Source organism: Lepisosteus oculatus, chromosome 15, assembly GCF_040954835.1.
Source record: "Lepisosteus oculatus isolate fLepOcu1 chromosome 15, fLepOcu1.hap2, whole genome shotgun sequence".
NCBI classification, from domain to species: Eukaryota; Metazoa; Chordata; class Actinopteri; order Semionotiformes; family Lepisosteidae; genus Lepisosteus; species Lepisosteus oculatus.
Window position 1 is genome coordinate 33,660,727 of NC_090710.1, and position 17,320 is coordinate 33,678,046.

The 17,320-nt window shown below is 35.0% G+C and overlaps 1 protein-coding gene across 1 annotated transcript in view; it reads right to left on the minus strand.

The window, feature by feature from the left end:
- Nucleotides 1-1,560: 1,560 nt before the first annotated feature.
- The window catches only part of klf12b (Kruppel like factor 12b), a 79,125-nt gene continuing 63,365 nt past the window's right edge, over nucleotides 1,561-17,320 (minus strand). Inside the window, exons 5-6 of the mRNA XM_006639375.3 lie at nucleotides 13,611-13,768; nucleotides 1,561-9,152 (exon numbers count right to left, since the gene is read on the minus strand). Of these exons, the coding sequence (XP_006639438.1) occupies nucleotides 8,971-9,152; nucleotides 13,611-13,768 (340 nt within the window). The 3' untranslated portion in view covers nucleotides 1,561-8,970. The remainder of the gene's footprint in view (nucleotides 9,153-13,610; nucleotides 13,769-17,320) is intronic.

Here is a 17,320-nt window from a genome sequence, read left to right on the forward strand (position 1 = left end):
ATTGAAGCTGATCTGAAGGCAAAGGGTGTTCCAGCTCCTCATTAGGTGATAGATATTCATACATTTATTTGTATTTCCTGTAAATACCTTGTAGCATATCACCTTGCTGGATTTTTATCATCTTTCTTTCCATAATGTACCCTTGTAACCGCTATCAACTCCAAAATCACACTACACTGTGCCAAACGCTTGTGTCTCCCTACACGGGCTGTTCAGGACGACTTGCCTGTTTCCAGATGGTGTGAGAGTTGCCATCTGACTGAGATTCTATGTGAAGATTTTGTTTGTGAACACTTTATAACTGTCATAAAAGTCCTTATTTTTTCAAATAAATTTAAAGTTCTTTAAAATATATAAAATACTCATTAAAAAGAGCAAAAGGATGAACTTAAGGGTTTATCACATAACAGCAAGAGGAGTCTCCTTCTGAACTTACTGTACATGTATATGTGTTTATTCTTCACAGCTGAAGAAGGCTCCATAGCTATGTATGGTCATCTCTTTCATTTCTAACCCTAATCCTTAACTGTGAGGGTTATGGTGTTATTTTTAACTCCTACTTTTCTAACGTCTAACACTAAACCCGATTATTGGAGCATCATTCTGTCCCAAGTCATTCATCTAACTCTATTCCTCAACCTCGCCAGACTCCAACTCCTTACTGTCCTTAAATCAATACTTATAAAAAACACTCCATAAATTCTGGTCTTTAAATACAACTCAAGAGGTGTTTTTAAACCTGCAATCGAATAAGAGTTTAAGTTTTGTTTTATTATTGAGATTTTGTTTCTTATTTCACCTCTTTCTTCATGTGCAATGTAATATTCAAACAAAAAAAACATTCCAATAAATAAAATGGTATTTGCTGTACCTGAATTTAAATAAACTTTTTTGTAAAACTTGTTGCCCTCTAGTGGCTTTTGTAGATAAAACAAAACCATTTCTTGCGAATTGGTCTATTTCAGAATAGCTGTAGTCCCTTAGGTCAGGCCATGTTTCAAATTATTATTTATCATTCTATTATTATTATTATTCAGTCCATTAGATTTTTATAGCACTTTTCATCCTAAGGGAGTGTATAGCCAGATATAGTGTATAAGGGAGTGTAACCCAGGTATGGCCACCTGGGTTACACAGTACACAGCAGCAACTTGGCACAAACTCCACTGCACGACAGGTAAGGCAGAGGTGTGAGAAATTTGTGTAACTGACTGTATTAAGGGGGGACTAATGAAAGCCAACCTGTACAGTAAGGCCCTTGTAGAACTTAGTCTAGACTTAATAGAACTAATACTTTATCAGAAAGCGCCCTGGGATTTTTACCATAGCTGGAGTGAGGATTTTGGCTGACCAAGTTACCTGAAGGATGACAAACCCCTCTGTAAAATGTCCCTGGCCACTTACTGGGGCAGTGGGAAGACTGCCACCTAAAGGTCGACCAACAGCACTTGCAGTCCAAATATACATGCAGTCAAAACATTTAGCAAACAAGTTTTGCCTTGGCAGTAAAGAGCAGCCATATCTCCATTGGCTTCTAGCAGGGCTCTACAGACAGGCTCATTTATTACATACAAAATGCAACTTTATTTACCTTCATGCCTCCATTCAGATAATTATACAAATGCATACATTTAAAGGCTTAAACTCTATTTCAATTCACAGCTCAATTCATATGAAAGTTGAGTACAGAAAAAAGCAATGCACTGACAGAATGTTTAGACACCATTGGAAGAAAAAAAAAACAAGAAAAAAATCAGAAACTAAACACTTATTCTTTTCAATCTCTTAGAAGAGATTAGGAATTATAATCCTCTGACAGAATTTCATTACCAGGGACTCCCTTTAAATCATTGTAGGGCAATATCACCATTTTACAATAAGATGAAAAGCTCTGAGTATATTTACAATACATACACTATACATAAATACAAGAACAACACTTACATAATATTGGTAAACTTGTAACATAGGCATTGTCTAAACCTACATAGTGTACAATGCAGAGAAAAATAATCATAATCGGTATTAAATGAACAATTTTGTTTTTGATAAATGAAAAATAAAAAAACGGGATTCATTCACAGAAATGTTACAAAGGTTGGCATCCCAGTCTTTGCACTCTCTATAGAGAGAACTTCTGTGTGATCTGTAATACAACACTGATGTGTATATAACTGCACAGTTTTTTCATATACAAATTTGATTCTGACTTGAAATTTAATTTGTGGTAAATTAATAAAACAAAATTACACACTGAGTTGCACAAACCAGTGAGGTAATAGAAAACACAAGTCATTCACGTGTTCCATACTTTTTGTAAGATTATGTTGTGTATACTTCCATTTAATTTATATGTAACTTCCATAGGAGACATATAAATTATACAATATGGGCAGGTAGTGTTTACCGATGGCTCCTTACATTTTGTTTTCAAAGGTTTTCTACGGCTCAGTGCATTAAAATAAAACCTGTGCAAACTGGGATTTCTTCAGTTGATCATTGCATATTGTCTTTACATCTGTGCTTTTTCTCTGATCTCACCTTGCTCTTAAGTGTCAATTTAGAAAACGGTTGAGGGTGCACTTTCACATTGCTTGTGTTTTGTAATCTTTACACTGCAGTAAGATGTTTGGGAGGCACTATTTATTATTGCATAACTTTGACCCTGCTTTACCTTACAAAATTATGCTGTGAAAAGAGGTGAATATTATGATAAATCAGCTTTTTCATAAAAAAAGAATTTGCTATACATTTCCTGAAATAGAAAAAAATATCAATGCATGCACACAACTTCTAATTTCTGATGTACGTGCACCTCCTGTTAACACTCATATTAATACTTCTGGAACAAAGATCTATCGCTAATATGGTATAACTTTTTTTCATAGCAGAAAAACTTGAATATACTGTATAAAAGAAAAATCAAAACAAATAAGTTTTATTTTCCATTCCAAACAGAGAAAGATTGAAGTGAAGCTTTGTTTCATACTCTATACATAAACATTCATGTTTGGAAAACCTATGTCACTTTTTGTCTGTAGATTTTTCCTTTACTGATGTATTTTTTAAAATTGGCAGAAACGCAGACTGCAGCAGGATTTTCAGAAGAAAAACAGGAGAAGATGAGCACTAAGGTTTGAACTTACTATTAACATAATTACATGGATACCATTTCAAGCCTAGAGAAAATTAATGCACCAAAATAATAGGTGCATTATTTGATAACAGATATACCAAATTCAAATTATACATAAAGCATTTACATTCATCTCCTTCTAATATAGTATCATTTTATCTGATCTATTTTGATTATTCTTTTCTATTATTCATCTTAAATCAATTATTTCTGAAACAAAACCTTGATTGTAGCCTCTCAATAACTTTCTAACAAATCCAAAAAAGATCGTTGTTAAATATTTCATTTTTACTATTGACTTTATCAACTTGGTGTTTATGCATCATAAGTATGAAGACTGGAATACTAAGCCATACAGATTTCTGCAAAGGATTAGATGTGATATTAAATTATGGAGAAAAGCACATTACTCAAGGTATTTCTTTTTAAAATTACAAACCTCCCCAATTTACTTTTAAAGTATTTACAGCCTATGTAAAACTATGCATTTTAAAATACTTTTTCACCGTCACATATATTACATTATTTTTAAACACCTGATGTACAGTAAAATATTAATATGTAAAGATGAAGTGCCCCTCACTAAACACATTTCAGAAAAATACATAAATTCTGATGTTATGAAAAAAATATGTTGCCTATCATTACCATGTTAAATTTAACAAATATTCTTTATTTAATTCATTGTTTTGAAATGATTTTGTATTTATTACACTTTATAACAAACTAGGCATTAAAGATATGTTCAAAGCCTACAGAAAATGAACAGGTAAGGAAACTAGGTAACTCTTAAAATTTTACAATTCCCATGTATACAAAAATGATAACTATGCATGACATTTCAGAAGCATAACAAAAGGTCTCCCCTCCCCCAAAATACTCACACTGACGTCAGTTTACACACAATTTGTAGTATACAAAATGAGTTTTCCTTCTGAAATGTTAAGATTATATAATGTGTGCATTCATTCTTATTTTTTATTAATTAGTTTTTCTCCTGAAAGGGGACACTGCATCTTCAATTTCTGTTTTAATTAGGTACATTTATTTTGAAATTATTTTTTTAGTTTAACGATTTCATGAGTAAAGCATTAATCCTTAACCCCATTGGGACACATTTACATGTCTTCATGCAGACAGTGTAAGGAGTTATTTCACTAGCCTCATTTTGAAAAGTGTGCTGCATCAGCACTGGGCTTTAATTATTCTCCTTTCAGAGGGACCATACCCAAGCGCTTGGGACTCTTTTCTAGGGGGTATTTTTATATAGGGCAGAAGCCAACTATTAAAGACTCTGTGAATATTGCCTATTTGTATCACCATCTGTGGGTGAATAATGCTCTTCTTCTGTTTTGTTTGGGCAATGAAGCAAAGTAAAGTTAATTGATGGGATGCACTGTTGCTAGGTTACAGGAAGATGGTCCTTTGTATTTCATGTGGGCAGGAAGGGAATGGTAGAAAATTGTCTAAAGATGACTTGAAGTCTAGTCAATCTTGCATATGTCCAGCACAGAAACAATCCTATCAGTAGAAACCATGTGAATATGAGTTTAGTAAAACAAGGTGGTAGAAAAAAAGAGTGCAGAATTTCTCTTGGAAGGAGCATGCTGGTATGTCAAAAGTTTCTGCCAAATGGGTACCCAGAAACCTCAACTTACGAGTCAGCGGCTGGAGCTCTCAATAGGTTTTATCATATGTGGTAAGATTATCCGCTAAGATTATGGTTGGCATCTTCTGTAATTCAAAGCGATGTTGCTAATTTCCCAAATGCCACATAGAATAACACCTGGTCTGGAAGGAATGCTGTGTTTTCTAGCTTTTCCTCCTGCCAAATTCACAGGCTACTAGATACCAGTATTCTGTTTGTAACATATTTGTAAAATTGTTCTCAAATCTTAAAAGGATTTATAATTGGTATCAACCCTGTAACAGTTACAAAGGTTGAGAACTGAGCTCATTCAGGTGTGCTGCCTGAAATGTAACCAACTGCACCTCTAGAGAAGGAAAACCTGCTCACTGTGGGAAATTCTGGTACAGTGTCTTTCCCACCCATGTCTGTTTATCATCAAGTGATCAACAAGTGAGAGCTGTTTCGGCTGAAATAATGGTAAGGAAAGTTGAGGAGAGGCAGCGTTAAGTTTTTTATGCGTTAAGCGTTAAGTTGTTGGAAACAGTACTCTTGAAGTAGGGTATTTCTGACTGAATAAATTAAATAAAAGACTAAGTAAGCAGATCAACTAGGAGTGGACTGGATTTAAACTTCTGGAAATTGTAAACACAGTGTTCCTCCGATGGTGGAAACGAGTGGCCTAAAGTCACGAGTGCATGTATGGCGAAATGCTCACACATGCTAGGCCTTCCAGTCTACAGCTCACAATTGTTCTAATGGACAAATGTTCTGAAGCCTGCTTGGATTTAAGACAACACTGCCTTTGTCCACTGTTAACCAGTGGTAAAGGAGAAATTTAAAGAGTTATAAAATACTGCTCTGAAGGACATATTTACTAGGTGTAAACTTACCAAGATTAAGTGAAATTATACTGAGCTAAGAAAATGCTTAATAATTTCTATAAACCTCAGTTAAAAAAAAACCTTTTGAATGCCCTTTGTGTCGTTCAAGTGAATGGTGCATGTTCTTAGAACATGATGTAAGATGAAAGCTGTTTTGAAGGTTTCAGCTTAATTTTATATATGCATCTCTTTTATGGGGAGTCTTTATAATAATGTGTTGTTAGAATATGTGGCTTTGCCAGTTTGTAGTAAATAAAGCTGTTGGCATCTGTGTCTGATGTTTAGCAAACAAAGGACATTCTCATGATCTGCGAGGTAAGTAAAAAGTGAAGCTAGGTTAGTAACAGACATTATATTGCACTTGGGATAACCTCCTAATCTTTGACCAAACCATAATTCAAGCCTGTTAGTGACTGTTTTTTTCTACACTGAGCAGGGTAGGTGAGGAAACAATCTTTCACATTATAAGGGCACTCACAACACTAATCTGTGCTCATACCATACATAATTCACATAATCTATGATAATATACGAAGTAGGTCAAGTGGTGAGTCAAGACGGATCACGTTTTGAGACTTTTTGTGCTCGGCATTATAATCAGAACACATAAAAAACTAAAAACACAAAGTAGATTCCTATAGCGTGGTTTTAGAACAGTGGGCCCTCAAACATCGAAGGGACAAAGGTGAAAAAAACCATAAGAAACATTTATTTTGGCAACTGAATGTTAAGTTATTAAAAAAATAGAATCAAATGTTGTGTGTCAAAACAATGGACATACATATCCAATTGTATTGATGGAAATTCCCTCAAGTTTAAAAAATACAGAGCAGTTTCTTCAAGAGATCAAGGAACATCAGACACTGTATATATTTCCACTGCCTGCTATAAGAAGAAAAAAAAGCAGTGATTGTAAGCAAGGTTCAAATTCTTACAAATGCTCTTTAGATAGAGCAGACACTTGCATTCCACCATAGTAAGCAATCCCAGTGCTACATGGAAACTTCAGCATTCCCTTTAAAGTGTATAATAAACACATATCATGGTGAAATAAAATAAACCCAGAAACCCAAAGGGCTTTCATATTCGTAACAGAGTGTGCAATGCTGATTTTTTGTGGATATGTATTTTTTGGATGCATTTAAAATTCACATGTGAAGAATGCTTCAGTAAAAGCTATTAGGTGTATATGCTTTATGTCACTCTAAACACCGGCACAGCTACAATTATCTGTTAAAAATATAGAAAGCTCTGTAGTATAGAAAATTATAAATGACATTGACAGAAATACAGTTCCAAGGTGCTGTGAATGTGAATGTGAAATATACCCTTGACATCACTAAAGATGGCAAACAGATAACTGGTCAGAATCACTTTGTATTTTAAGAAAGTATTGCTCTTTTTAATTTCATAATAATGGAAAACACCAGTCCCTCTGCTGATTGAAAATATAGCTTTTCTGGGATTTTAGTCATTTCTACAATTATCACATATAATTGAAATATTAGATTCTTTAAAGTGTCTTTCAATGGTAAATAATTATAACTGCGTATTAATTGAAATATCAATAAAATATAATTTATTGCTATTATTAATGTGGGATGTGTTGTATAAAATATCTTATCCGTATACTGTAGGCAGATTAAGAAAATTAAAAGTGAGCAATTTGTGTATATTTTATATATTTAATAACTGAAATTGCACCTTAGTGATTGCAAACCAGCATAAAATGTACCTGGTACATTTTTATCTCCATGACAAATCACTAAATAAACAGGCTTGTAGTAATATATTACCACTGGGGATAGACTTAGTTGTCTGCCAATTTCTTTTAAACTCTAAAACCTATTTACATTGTTAGGGTTTGCCATATTTAAATTATCATGTGCTTTTTAAAAACTTATTTCATTGAAACGTAATCTGCATTACATACATTTTATTAACCCTACCATTAAAAAGGGCTACTGAGCACTCTATGACAATCATTGAAATGTGAAAAAGAACCATTCAGTTTTCTTAATATTGCTAAAGTTCTGTACGAGTTTAAATAAATAATAATAGTGATACTTTATGTCTAGTATTTTTAGTAATCTATTGAGCAAGCAGGTCACACTCTTCCATTGTGCTGCAGGTGCTGAGAGGAAGAAAACATTGTTTTGAGGAAGCTGTGAGTTAAAATGCTGGGCACAGATTCCTGAGTGACATTGTAGGAAACCATAGAGCCAGCCATTACCAACTCAAGTGCTGTCTCTCCGAGTGCTGATCATTTGGACATTTTTAATCATTATGGATTGTCCAGTCCAGATTAGGGTAAAACAAACAGCACATGATCCTAACACTTACTAGTGGAGGATAGTAGAAATAACGTGGTTGATGTTAATATCTGAGGTCTTATAATTTACTGCCCAGTAGCCCTTTAAGGAAAGCATCCATTGACATGTGCGGGGACAATTTCAGGTAGCTTTGGCTTTTGAGCTCCATACGTTCCAACTTCCTCCTATTGAATTAGTTTTACAGCTCTGTGAATGCACATTAAAAGCAAAACAAAGAATTAAATATTTTTTTCTTGAATGAATGATCAGGAGGTGGAAACACTGTGTTAACATTTAGCTTTCACTCTGACTTATCTGCCCTCACCCTCAGCAACAAAATCTTGGAGACATGCATGTCTCATTTTTACTCATTGTTGCTCGTGGCCTTCATGTCCCTCTCCTTATTTCCATTGAAAATGTTGCTGTCCAACTTCCTGTGACATCCAGAACAAGTCAGGGTGTTGGAGAACTGACCGTTTGCTCGAGAATCCTACAATCCCAATAGAAAATACTGTTCATTGAGTACATTGCTTGACATCTCAGCTGAATCCATTTGTGTAGGAGCTCAGATGGACAGGGCCCATCTCTTAAAGTCACAACAGGGTGTTCGGTGGTGGGTTCGGTTGTTTCACATTATAGACGCGGAAAAGCAGCCTTTTGAATACAAACAAAAAGTGAATAGTTTTGTTGATGTTAATGTTAATACTTTTTTTGTCCAATAAAGGAAAATACCTTGGACTAAAATCAGAAAGAGAGGGCGTTGAACAGTGCTTGAAAGAAACAGTTTCTTTAACTCCAAACAGAAAAGGAAGGTGGTTCCAGGGCTGTAGTCTTTCATTGATTATTTTCTGGTCCTCCTCAGTACCGGGACTCGATCTGTTTCCTTCTAGACAACCTCTTGTCCTTTTCAACACTGTGGGGCAGGAACTACGGGGAAGGACTCAGCCCAGCTGAATTTTTGTTATAAGAGACCCAGCTCTTACATAGTTTGTGTGGAGGGGCTCCTTCTGCTCACACCAGCATGTGTCGACGGCGGTGTAGGGCCAGGTGGTCCGAACGCGAAAAACTGCGGTCGCAGTCCGCGCATTTGAAGGGCTTCACCCCTGTGTGCTTGCGGTAATGTCGTGTGAGCTCGTCGGACCGCGCAAACTTCCATGTACAGCCCTCCCAGGTACACTTGTACGGCTTCTCACCTAGATCACAGACACCACAGAAGCAACGCAAACACACAGGGAAAGAAACAGTGATTAAATCTTAAAATGTTTCTGCTGAAATGTTTTAAGATTCATTCAGAAATTGTTGTCAAGAATTAGGCTTTATAGACATTTAAATTGATGCACTTCATTTTAAGTCAAGATACACATAAGAACACAATAATGTTTAATAATAGGAGAAGGCCATTAGACCCATCTTGCTCGTTTTAGTTTTCAGGAGCTATTGTATTTGCTTCAAAAAGATAACGGGCTAGTCAGTTCCTGACTCTCTCAACCTACTGCATCCATAAATGCATCTTGTTCTCAGTTTTAAATGCACTTCCCCCTAGTTTTTGTCCTCTGGTTTATGTTTTACCTTTGATTCTGAAGTCCATACGATTTACACAAAATTTTAAATGACATCTTCTTAATGGACTGTACAATTTTAACATAACATCTCTTGATTTGAATTCTATGTTTTTTTAATATATTTCTTAAATTCGGTCTTTTTATTGCTTCTCATATGATGCATCTATATGAACACCCTGTTGTTTTTAATAGGCAGCTTCTATAAGCTCATTACGTTTTTGCTATTTGCATGTAACATTCTGCACCTGAAGGCACCTGCCTTCCTCCAGAAGATTGCCCCAGTCTTCTGTTTAATTCTTTTTGAATTCATTCTGCATCTTCTGCAGTGATTGGTAATCCTTCATTTGTGGTATAACCTGGAAACATGATTATTTTACTAACTATGCTTGAATCTTGATCATCGAAATAAATTAGCAAAAGTACTGGAATACAGTAAGAAAATAAATGTCTGCGGCATTCTGCTAATTACATTGCCTGAACTGGAGTCTTCACACTTTATCTGTACTCTTTATCCATAAACTAAATCTTAATCAAAGTTATTTTCCTTGAAAATATTTTTTACAAGAATGACTCCCACTAGCATTTTTTTTATAACTGCACCCATCCAATGGCTTTAGAAAGATAAAATTACATATAGAGCTTAGTGAGAATGAAGAAGTTTAACAAAAATCAGTAAAAGACTTGTCATTTGTATTCATATTGCATTTGCCCTATTAACAAGATGCTTCCACCACCTAATAATTGCAGTTTTAAGGCCAAAGAATGGTACTTCTTGTACAAGGACTTGGAGTGCTTTGTCAACTTGTATTTTGCAGGTGTGGGCTAATGGAATGAGGTGTGGTAGTGTCTCACAGTAAAAACATAAATGACACAACTGACATAAACCAGAACAACTCTTTTATGTTTAGGGGACTGTTCAAGACCTGCATGTCTGATGCTTGGAAGAGCCCTGTAATGCATATCAGTAATGCTGTGACACATACATAAAGAATTTAAAGAACATTTCACATTTAGCATAATAGAAAACCAGAATTGCAACACTGATATTTATTTATACAAATGTAGTCAAGATGTTTTCATTCAGTAATTCTCATCTGATTTTTTAAAGCTTTAATCAAAGTCTACAATAGTAAATAGACAAGGGCAATAAGTTATAATTATTTTAGCAAAATTAATTAACAAATTAGATTAAGAAGAGAGCAGACCTTTAATAAATAATTGTAAAGTAAAACTCTTTAGTACTTCCAGTGGCAATGAAGAATTTGACTGTAAAACAAAGATGCTGGAGCTGACTGGTAAAACCATCACAACATATCACTTTCAGGATAATTTGGCAGAACCACTGCCTTCAGCGTAGATGGCCCAAAAGCATTTGAGTCCCAAGAAACTGTTTTCATTTTTGTTACTTAAAAGATGTAGTCAAAGCACATATTATTAAGAAGAGGCATCAGACTCTTTGTTATTAAAATAATTTACTGCAGCATCCCAATGGCACAGGACTGAACTGTCTCCTGCATGAGTTTAGCTGGCCTACACCTCTGTTTAATTCCATAGAATAAGAGGAGTGGTGGACTGCTGTTACTAAGCAAGGTAAACCAATAACTCTTCCATAATGTCTGAGTCATATCTTGCCATTAAACATCATATGTTCAGAATGGGAGGAGGCTGGGGTAAATGCTTCTGACCTTTGATATGAAAGAGGGTGACAAAGCAGATTTCACACCCAGTTTACTATGACTGAACTTCTGCCGTTATGATTGTGCAAGTGTGCAAACCATAAAGTCAACATAATTATCACTGAGGTGTATTTAGTTCTATTACTGATCCATTATATTCCCATATGTTCAATCTTTCAGGAAAACACATTCTTGCTCTTAAATACTGTAGCTGTTTAAAATTAAGATAACAGTTTGAATCATTAATTAAAACACATGCATCTGTTTGCATGCTTGCATAAGATTAGATTTCCTAATTTCCTATCTTATCAGTTTCTCTACATAATTTTAGAAGTAGTGCAAGAAACAGAAGTATTTTTGTTCCAGTTATTGGAAATACATTTGGTTTCTTCATCTTCATGTAAACATTACATGGAGCATCCTTAAGGGGTAACTTAGAAAATAGAGGTACAGTATGAGTACAATCATTATTAGTATTGATCTGTTCCAATTTTCAGTTTTACCACTTTCTTGAACATTCTCAAGGCTCAATGTGAAGAATCACAGAAAGTATGAATGTTAATAAAGGAACACTACATTTTTGCTTTTGCTTTTGCTTTTGCTAATGAAAAAATCTGAATAAAATAGATACTTGAGGATTTAAATGACTTTTTCTATAATTTGTTTAGGAGGATTGTCACATTTTAAGGGCGTTTCCATGCAACAATAAGCAATTTCATAATGTGAGTCATTAAGTTAAAGTGTGTTCTATGGATTATGACTCATACCTATGCAACTATAATTGCTTGAAATATAACTAGAAAGTTACTATAGACAGGCACATTTCTTGTACATTCTGTACCTATCTGTACTCTCTGTTTTCAATCCATTAATCAGTTCTTAATCTACATAAATGCAGCTGCAATTTGAGAATTAATCTTTTAAGAGGAAATTTCTAAAAAGTCCTCTAAAACCCATAAATAAACTGCTTACATCCATCATTTTCAAAGTCTAATTATTTAAGAACCTCCTTTTCTAAATTCATGTTAACTATCCACTTGAGTTCTATTGCCTCAAAAAGGATGGTTAATTTTAATTGTTTCCTTATGCTCACATGCAAAAGAAGTATATAGGTCAATAAAAACTGTCTGGTTTTGTCACCCTTTTGATGGATAGTCATTACACTCGTAATTAATAATAAATCAAAATTACTATTGTCTTGAGTAAGTATTGGAAGAGCATATGAGATATTATTCATAAGTCAAGTATATAAGTAAATAAAAACAGGCATTATCCATCTTGTGCTATTGACTTATGAATCACATCTCATGCTTCTTTAAACAAGACTTTTGGACCAAGAGACCTGTATATCTTCCGCCTCTTGTATGCTAACATTAACATTAATATAGTACTATTTCTGTTTTTCCTAGTCCTGGGGCATGTTGTTGATTTCTTTTGTGGTAAACACCTAGACAAATATTTTTTTTTTAACAAATTTGTTAAAGAAGACAATTTAATCCTTTTGTCATTTAAAAAGTTTATATGTTCATCTCTGACACACTTCGCTTAATCTTTTACTATCCTATTGGTGCAATACTGAAAACGTTTTAAATGTATTTTAGCTTCCACTGTAATATAAATTTCAGTTTTCTGATATTCCTTTTTTATCTGTCCTTTCAGTTCATTATAAACCTTTTCTGTAACTGGATCCATTTGATTTTATTAAAAAAACTCTAAAGTGCTATTTCTCTGTATATTTCCTTAGGCCAGATAAGTACCCAAGCAAGTGTAGTAATGGCAGGCTTGAACTGAACACCAGTTTATCGCAGGGCAGACACAGAGACACAACCGTGCACACATTCACTACAGGACCAATTTCCCCAGAAGTCAGTTAACTCACCGGTATAGCTTTGGACCATGGGAGGAAACCCACATGAACACTGGGAGAATATACAAGCTCCACACAGACAGCACCCCAGGTCCAGAACTGAACCCAGGGCCCCAGAGCTGCAAGGCACCAAGCTGCCCAGAGTATATCATATTAAGTATATTACATTCATGGAATGACATTCATATTTGACAGGGCTAATCTGGTGGTACTAGATGTTTTCATTACCCATGTATGAACAGTATGGCTACTGTACTGTGAAATGTTTTCCAAGTAAATCTCTTTTCCTCCTCCTTTGTCAAAGTGAATGTTGACATTCTGCAGCCATGTACTGAACACAAGGGCCACGGATATTAATTGCAATGTCACACTGAGCATCTAAACATCAATGCCTGCCCATCAAAGTCACTGCACTGTCAAGGGTAATGATGCAGTCGATCATTATGAGTGATGGCAGATACACTAGAGAGAAAAGATCATGTCCAGAACTTGATATAGAACTTTGCAAAATGCAGTAATTCAGCAGGGTTTCCCGCTGCTTCTCACCTGTGTGTGTCCTCCGATGTGCTTTCAAATGGGAGCTTTTTGTGTACACCTTATTGCAGCCCTCAAAGTCACACCTATGAATGCGACGCTTCTTGGAGTCTGGGGATTCCGACCTGCGTGGGCGTCGTGTGCCCTCAATACTGAACGGTGAAATGGAACTGAAACAGAGGAAGAAAGCATCATCAGCACCGGACACTGCACCCCCAAATCCATAGTACTAAGAGCAGCCCTTTGCTTCTGTAGCTGAGCACAGAAATTCAAACAGTAGTAGCTTAGAAACTTGGTAAACTGTCAAAACCTCATAAGTTATTTTAGTAATTAGTTCTTTATTTTAGTCATTTTAATTACTGAATTTTAGTAATTTAGCGATTAGTTATCCTATTAATATTTTTACCATGTCTTCACTTTGTTATGATTGTAGGTGATTTAAAGCAGGAAAAAAGTGAATGGAACCTTCATAATTAAAAAAAAAACTGTAAGAAATAACAACAAGAATAAGAACAATGCATAAATTATGTAGTATTACACATTTGATATTTATATGAAAGTGAATCTGATATTTAATACACATAAAATAAGGTTCCCATTATCTGTAAAGTGCTGATCTGAGTGGAGTGTCCTGAAAAGCACTATATAAGTGTAAGGAATTATTATTATTGTTACATGAAAAAAACATCTGTAGGTCAGTAGGAGAACTATGCAACTAGAATTGTACCTCCTGTAAATGTAAACTGAATAATATAATTGCTACAATGTACTACACGGTAGTATGAAGATATATTCAAGCTCAAATCCACCAAATTTTGAGCCAAAGGCTTTTCTTGTCACTTAGACTGTTACAGTAGTTGGAGAGCCATCTGCTGGCAATCAGCAAACATTACAGCACACTCTCCACTTTTTTTTTTGTTTAGTGGATGTCACAATGGCCAGTGGTTAGTATTTCTGCCTTGCACATCTGCATTGAGTTTGCATGTTCTCCCTGTGTATCCTCTGGGTGTTCCTGTTTCCTGTACACATGAATTAACTGTGTTGTGCACTCAGGTTTGTCTGTAGGCATGATGGCTAGCACAATGTCACAGTGTCTGTTCCAAACCTCCAAACCCATATCTCCCTTTATAGAGTGCAGCAAAGTTGTTGCCAAGTCTTATGGCTGAACTTCAGCAGAGTTGTGGCTGAGCCAGCAGGATGTGTTTGACTGAGCCAGGTTTCAGATGGAATATACTGTATCTTTTGGCACAAATTTGCGGACTACATTCTGCATGGTTGTGTACCAGTTATTCCTCAGCACGATGGCTTAACACAACTCTTTTCCTGGACTTGTAGTCTGTCAGTGTGGTTTAAGAGGAGAGGGAGTGAGAGGTGTCTTAGAATGCTCCCCTTAACAAGGATTGCAATGCCTGACACTGCAGCGTCTAGCCACTACAGTGCATTAAACTGAGCAGGTCTAGGATGACTGCTATGCTCATGGTCTGTGTACAAGCATAAGTATAAGAAACACTTCTGCACGTCTGGCTCTACAATTCAAACCTTTTATCATGGTATTATGTGAAATACTATAGTGAGTTTTAAACTTTAGGGGCAACCACAAGAAACAAACTTAATAACACGACAATTCATTCCCAACTATTCCCTGTAAAGGATCTATGCCCTTTACCCTGGTTTGTGAGGAGAAAAATAAGTTAAAATTTCAATGACTTCTCATTTTATCATTTGTTTTCTACCCTACTGCATACGCATCCTCAACAGCTAACTATGTCACACTCAATGCATGTCTGCGCTATGTACATTTTGCATGGTCTACTATATTTTGCTCTCACCACTATGTATTTATTGTCCAATAACATACTTATTGTTCCTGTTGTTACTATTTATTATGTTTGTAATGTACTGTCTACATTGTGTGGTGTTGTCTGCTGTACTGTGTGTGTCCCGAGAGATCAGAGGGAATAAGAATTCCAATGTACATGTACACATAGCAGTGAACTCCTCTATTCTCAACTCTATGTTGTATTTTTGAAGATCAATGTCTAAATTTGCTTCGGCAGTCAACATTCTTTAGAGAAGTTACACAGCTGTTGTGGTGACGTGAAACACCAATCTAACATTGTTATTAAATTTTGATTTTGACTGAACTTGACAGTGCTTCTGCAAAGGCAAGAAAGCCATTCCTCTTTTAGAACAAAACTTTCTTCCATTGTGGGATTTCCCACATTTCTACATTCAGATTATATTTTCTAGATCTCTAATTGGATTTATTACATCAATTACTGTATGATTTGTTAAGTATTGTTTTTATAACTACATTTTAAAAGATTTTATTTCATATCCAGCAGCTCAACTCTGAAATTATTATTCTGTAAAATAGGCTCAATTATAAATAAATTACAATAAACTAACAATTATAACAAATTTGGAGTTTCATGCAATTAAATGTGTAAAAAACAAAACAAGATAGACACACACACACACGATTATGTTTTCTGTAAGTGCTCCAGGGTCACACAATACAGAAAACAAAACAGAGATTAATAAAAATCTTTACAGATTCAAATATATACAATAACTACGTTTCAGTTGGCCTATCATTTTGCAGTTTTCCCGCCACACAAAGCACTGATTTTTTAAAAATTAAAATTATAATGTGGAATCAATCACTTATAAAATGATTTTTTTCTTTGTCTCAAAACTCATTGCAATGATTTAGGAACCAGCAATTCAGCCATTGGGGTTTTTATCAAGGTCTCTTTGAAAAACAGACAGAGATGCTTTGGTATGTTTGAACTACTGGTAATGTCAGGTTCATTTTCAGCAGCTGACACAACATTTGTAAGATTAAATACAACAGTGCAAATGTCTTCGGCATCTTAGATACAATCAGGAGATACAGTATAGGTTATGAGCATAAACATCTTACTCAAAGCCTCCACGCAGTGTTGTCTATTATTATAAATAATTACTACCAACAACTAATTAATACAGCTTAATTTAAATGTGAAGAAATCAACTTGTAATTAATTATAAATTATCAATTAATTGAATTTATAATTCATATTAACAAGAAACTCTTTGAATGTTTGATCATAACAGCTTAAGTTAAACTCTACATGAGGAGCCAATATGAAGAGCTGCAGTAGCTTATCCATCATTGTCAGGTGGTCCTCATCATTACAATAATACGTTCCTCCCTACTGTATATACACATCATGTTAAAAGCTGCAAAGGAACAAGTAATAGGTTTATTCCATGCTGAAAAGAGAAGAAAGAAAACACAATGTTTCGGCCATGGAGCCTTCTTCAGGTGTTCATTTGCAGCCTACGCATGCTGACGCAGCTCCCCACCTTGTGTTAAAGGCTACTTTTTCTGGCATGACACAGGATTATTTGTCATCTTAAACCAATATGGCTGAAATTTAGTAGAAGATTTTGTTTTTATTACATATATTTGATATTTTTTAAAAAATAACTAAATTGAGATTCTGCCTAATTAACTGCTTAATCCAATACAGAGTCACATGGGAGATGAAGCCTTTCCCGGTGCAAAGCAGGATACACCCTGGATGGGATGCCAGTCCATTGCAGAAATATATAGAATTAAAATAATCCTATAGGGAACTGTAGTAAATTGTTCATGTTATTTATTCACTATAGTAAGTGTACAGACTATATTAGTCCCACAAAACTATAAACCTGAGTGATTGGCTGTGGCGTTC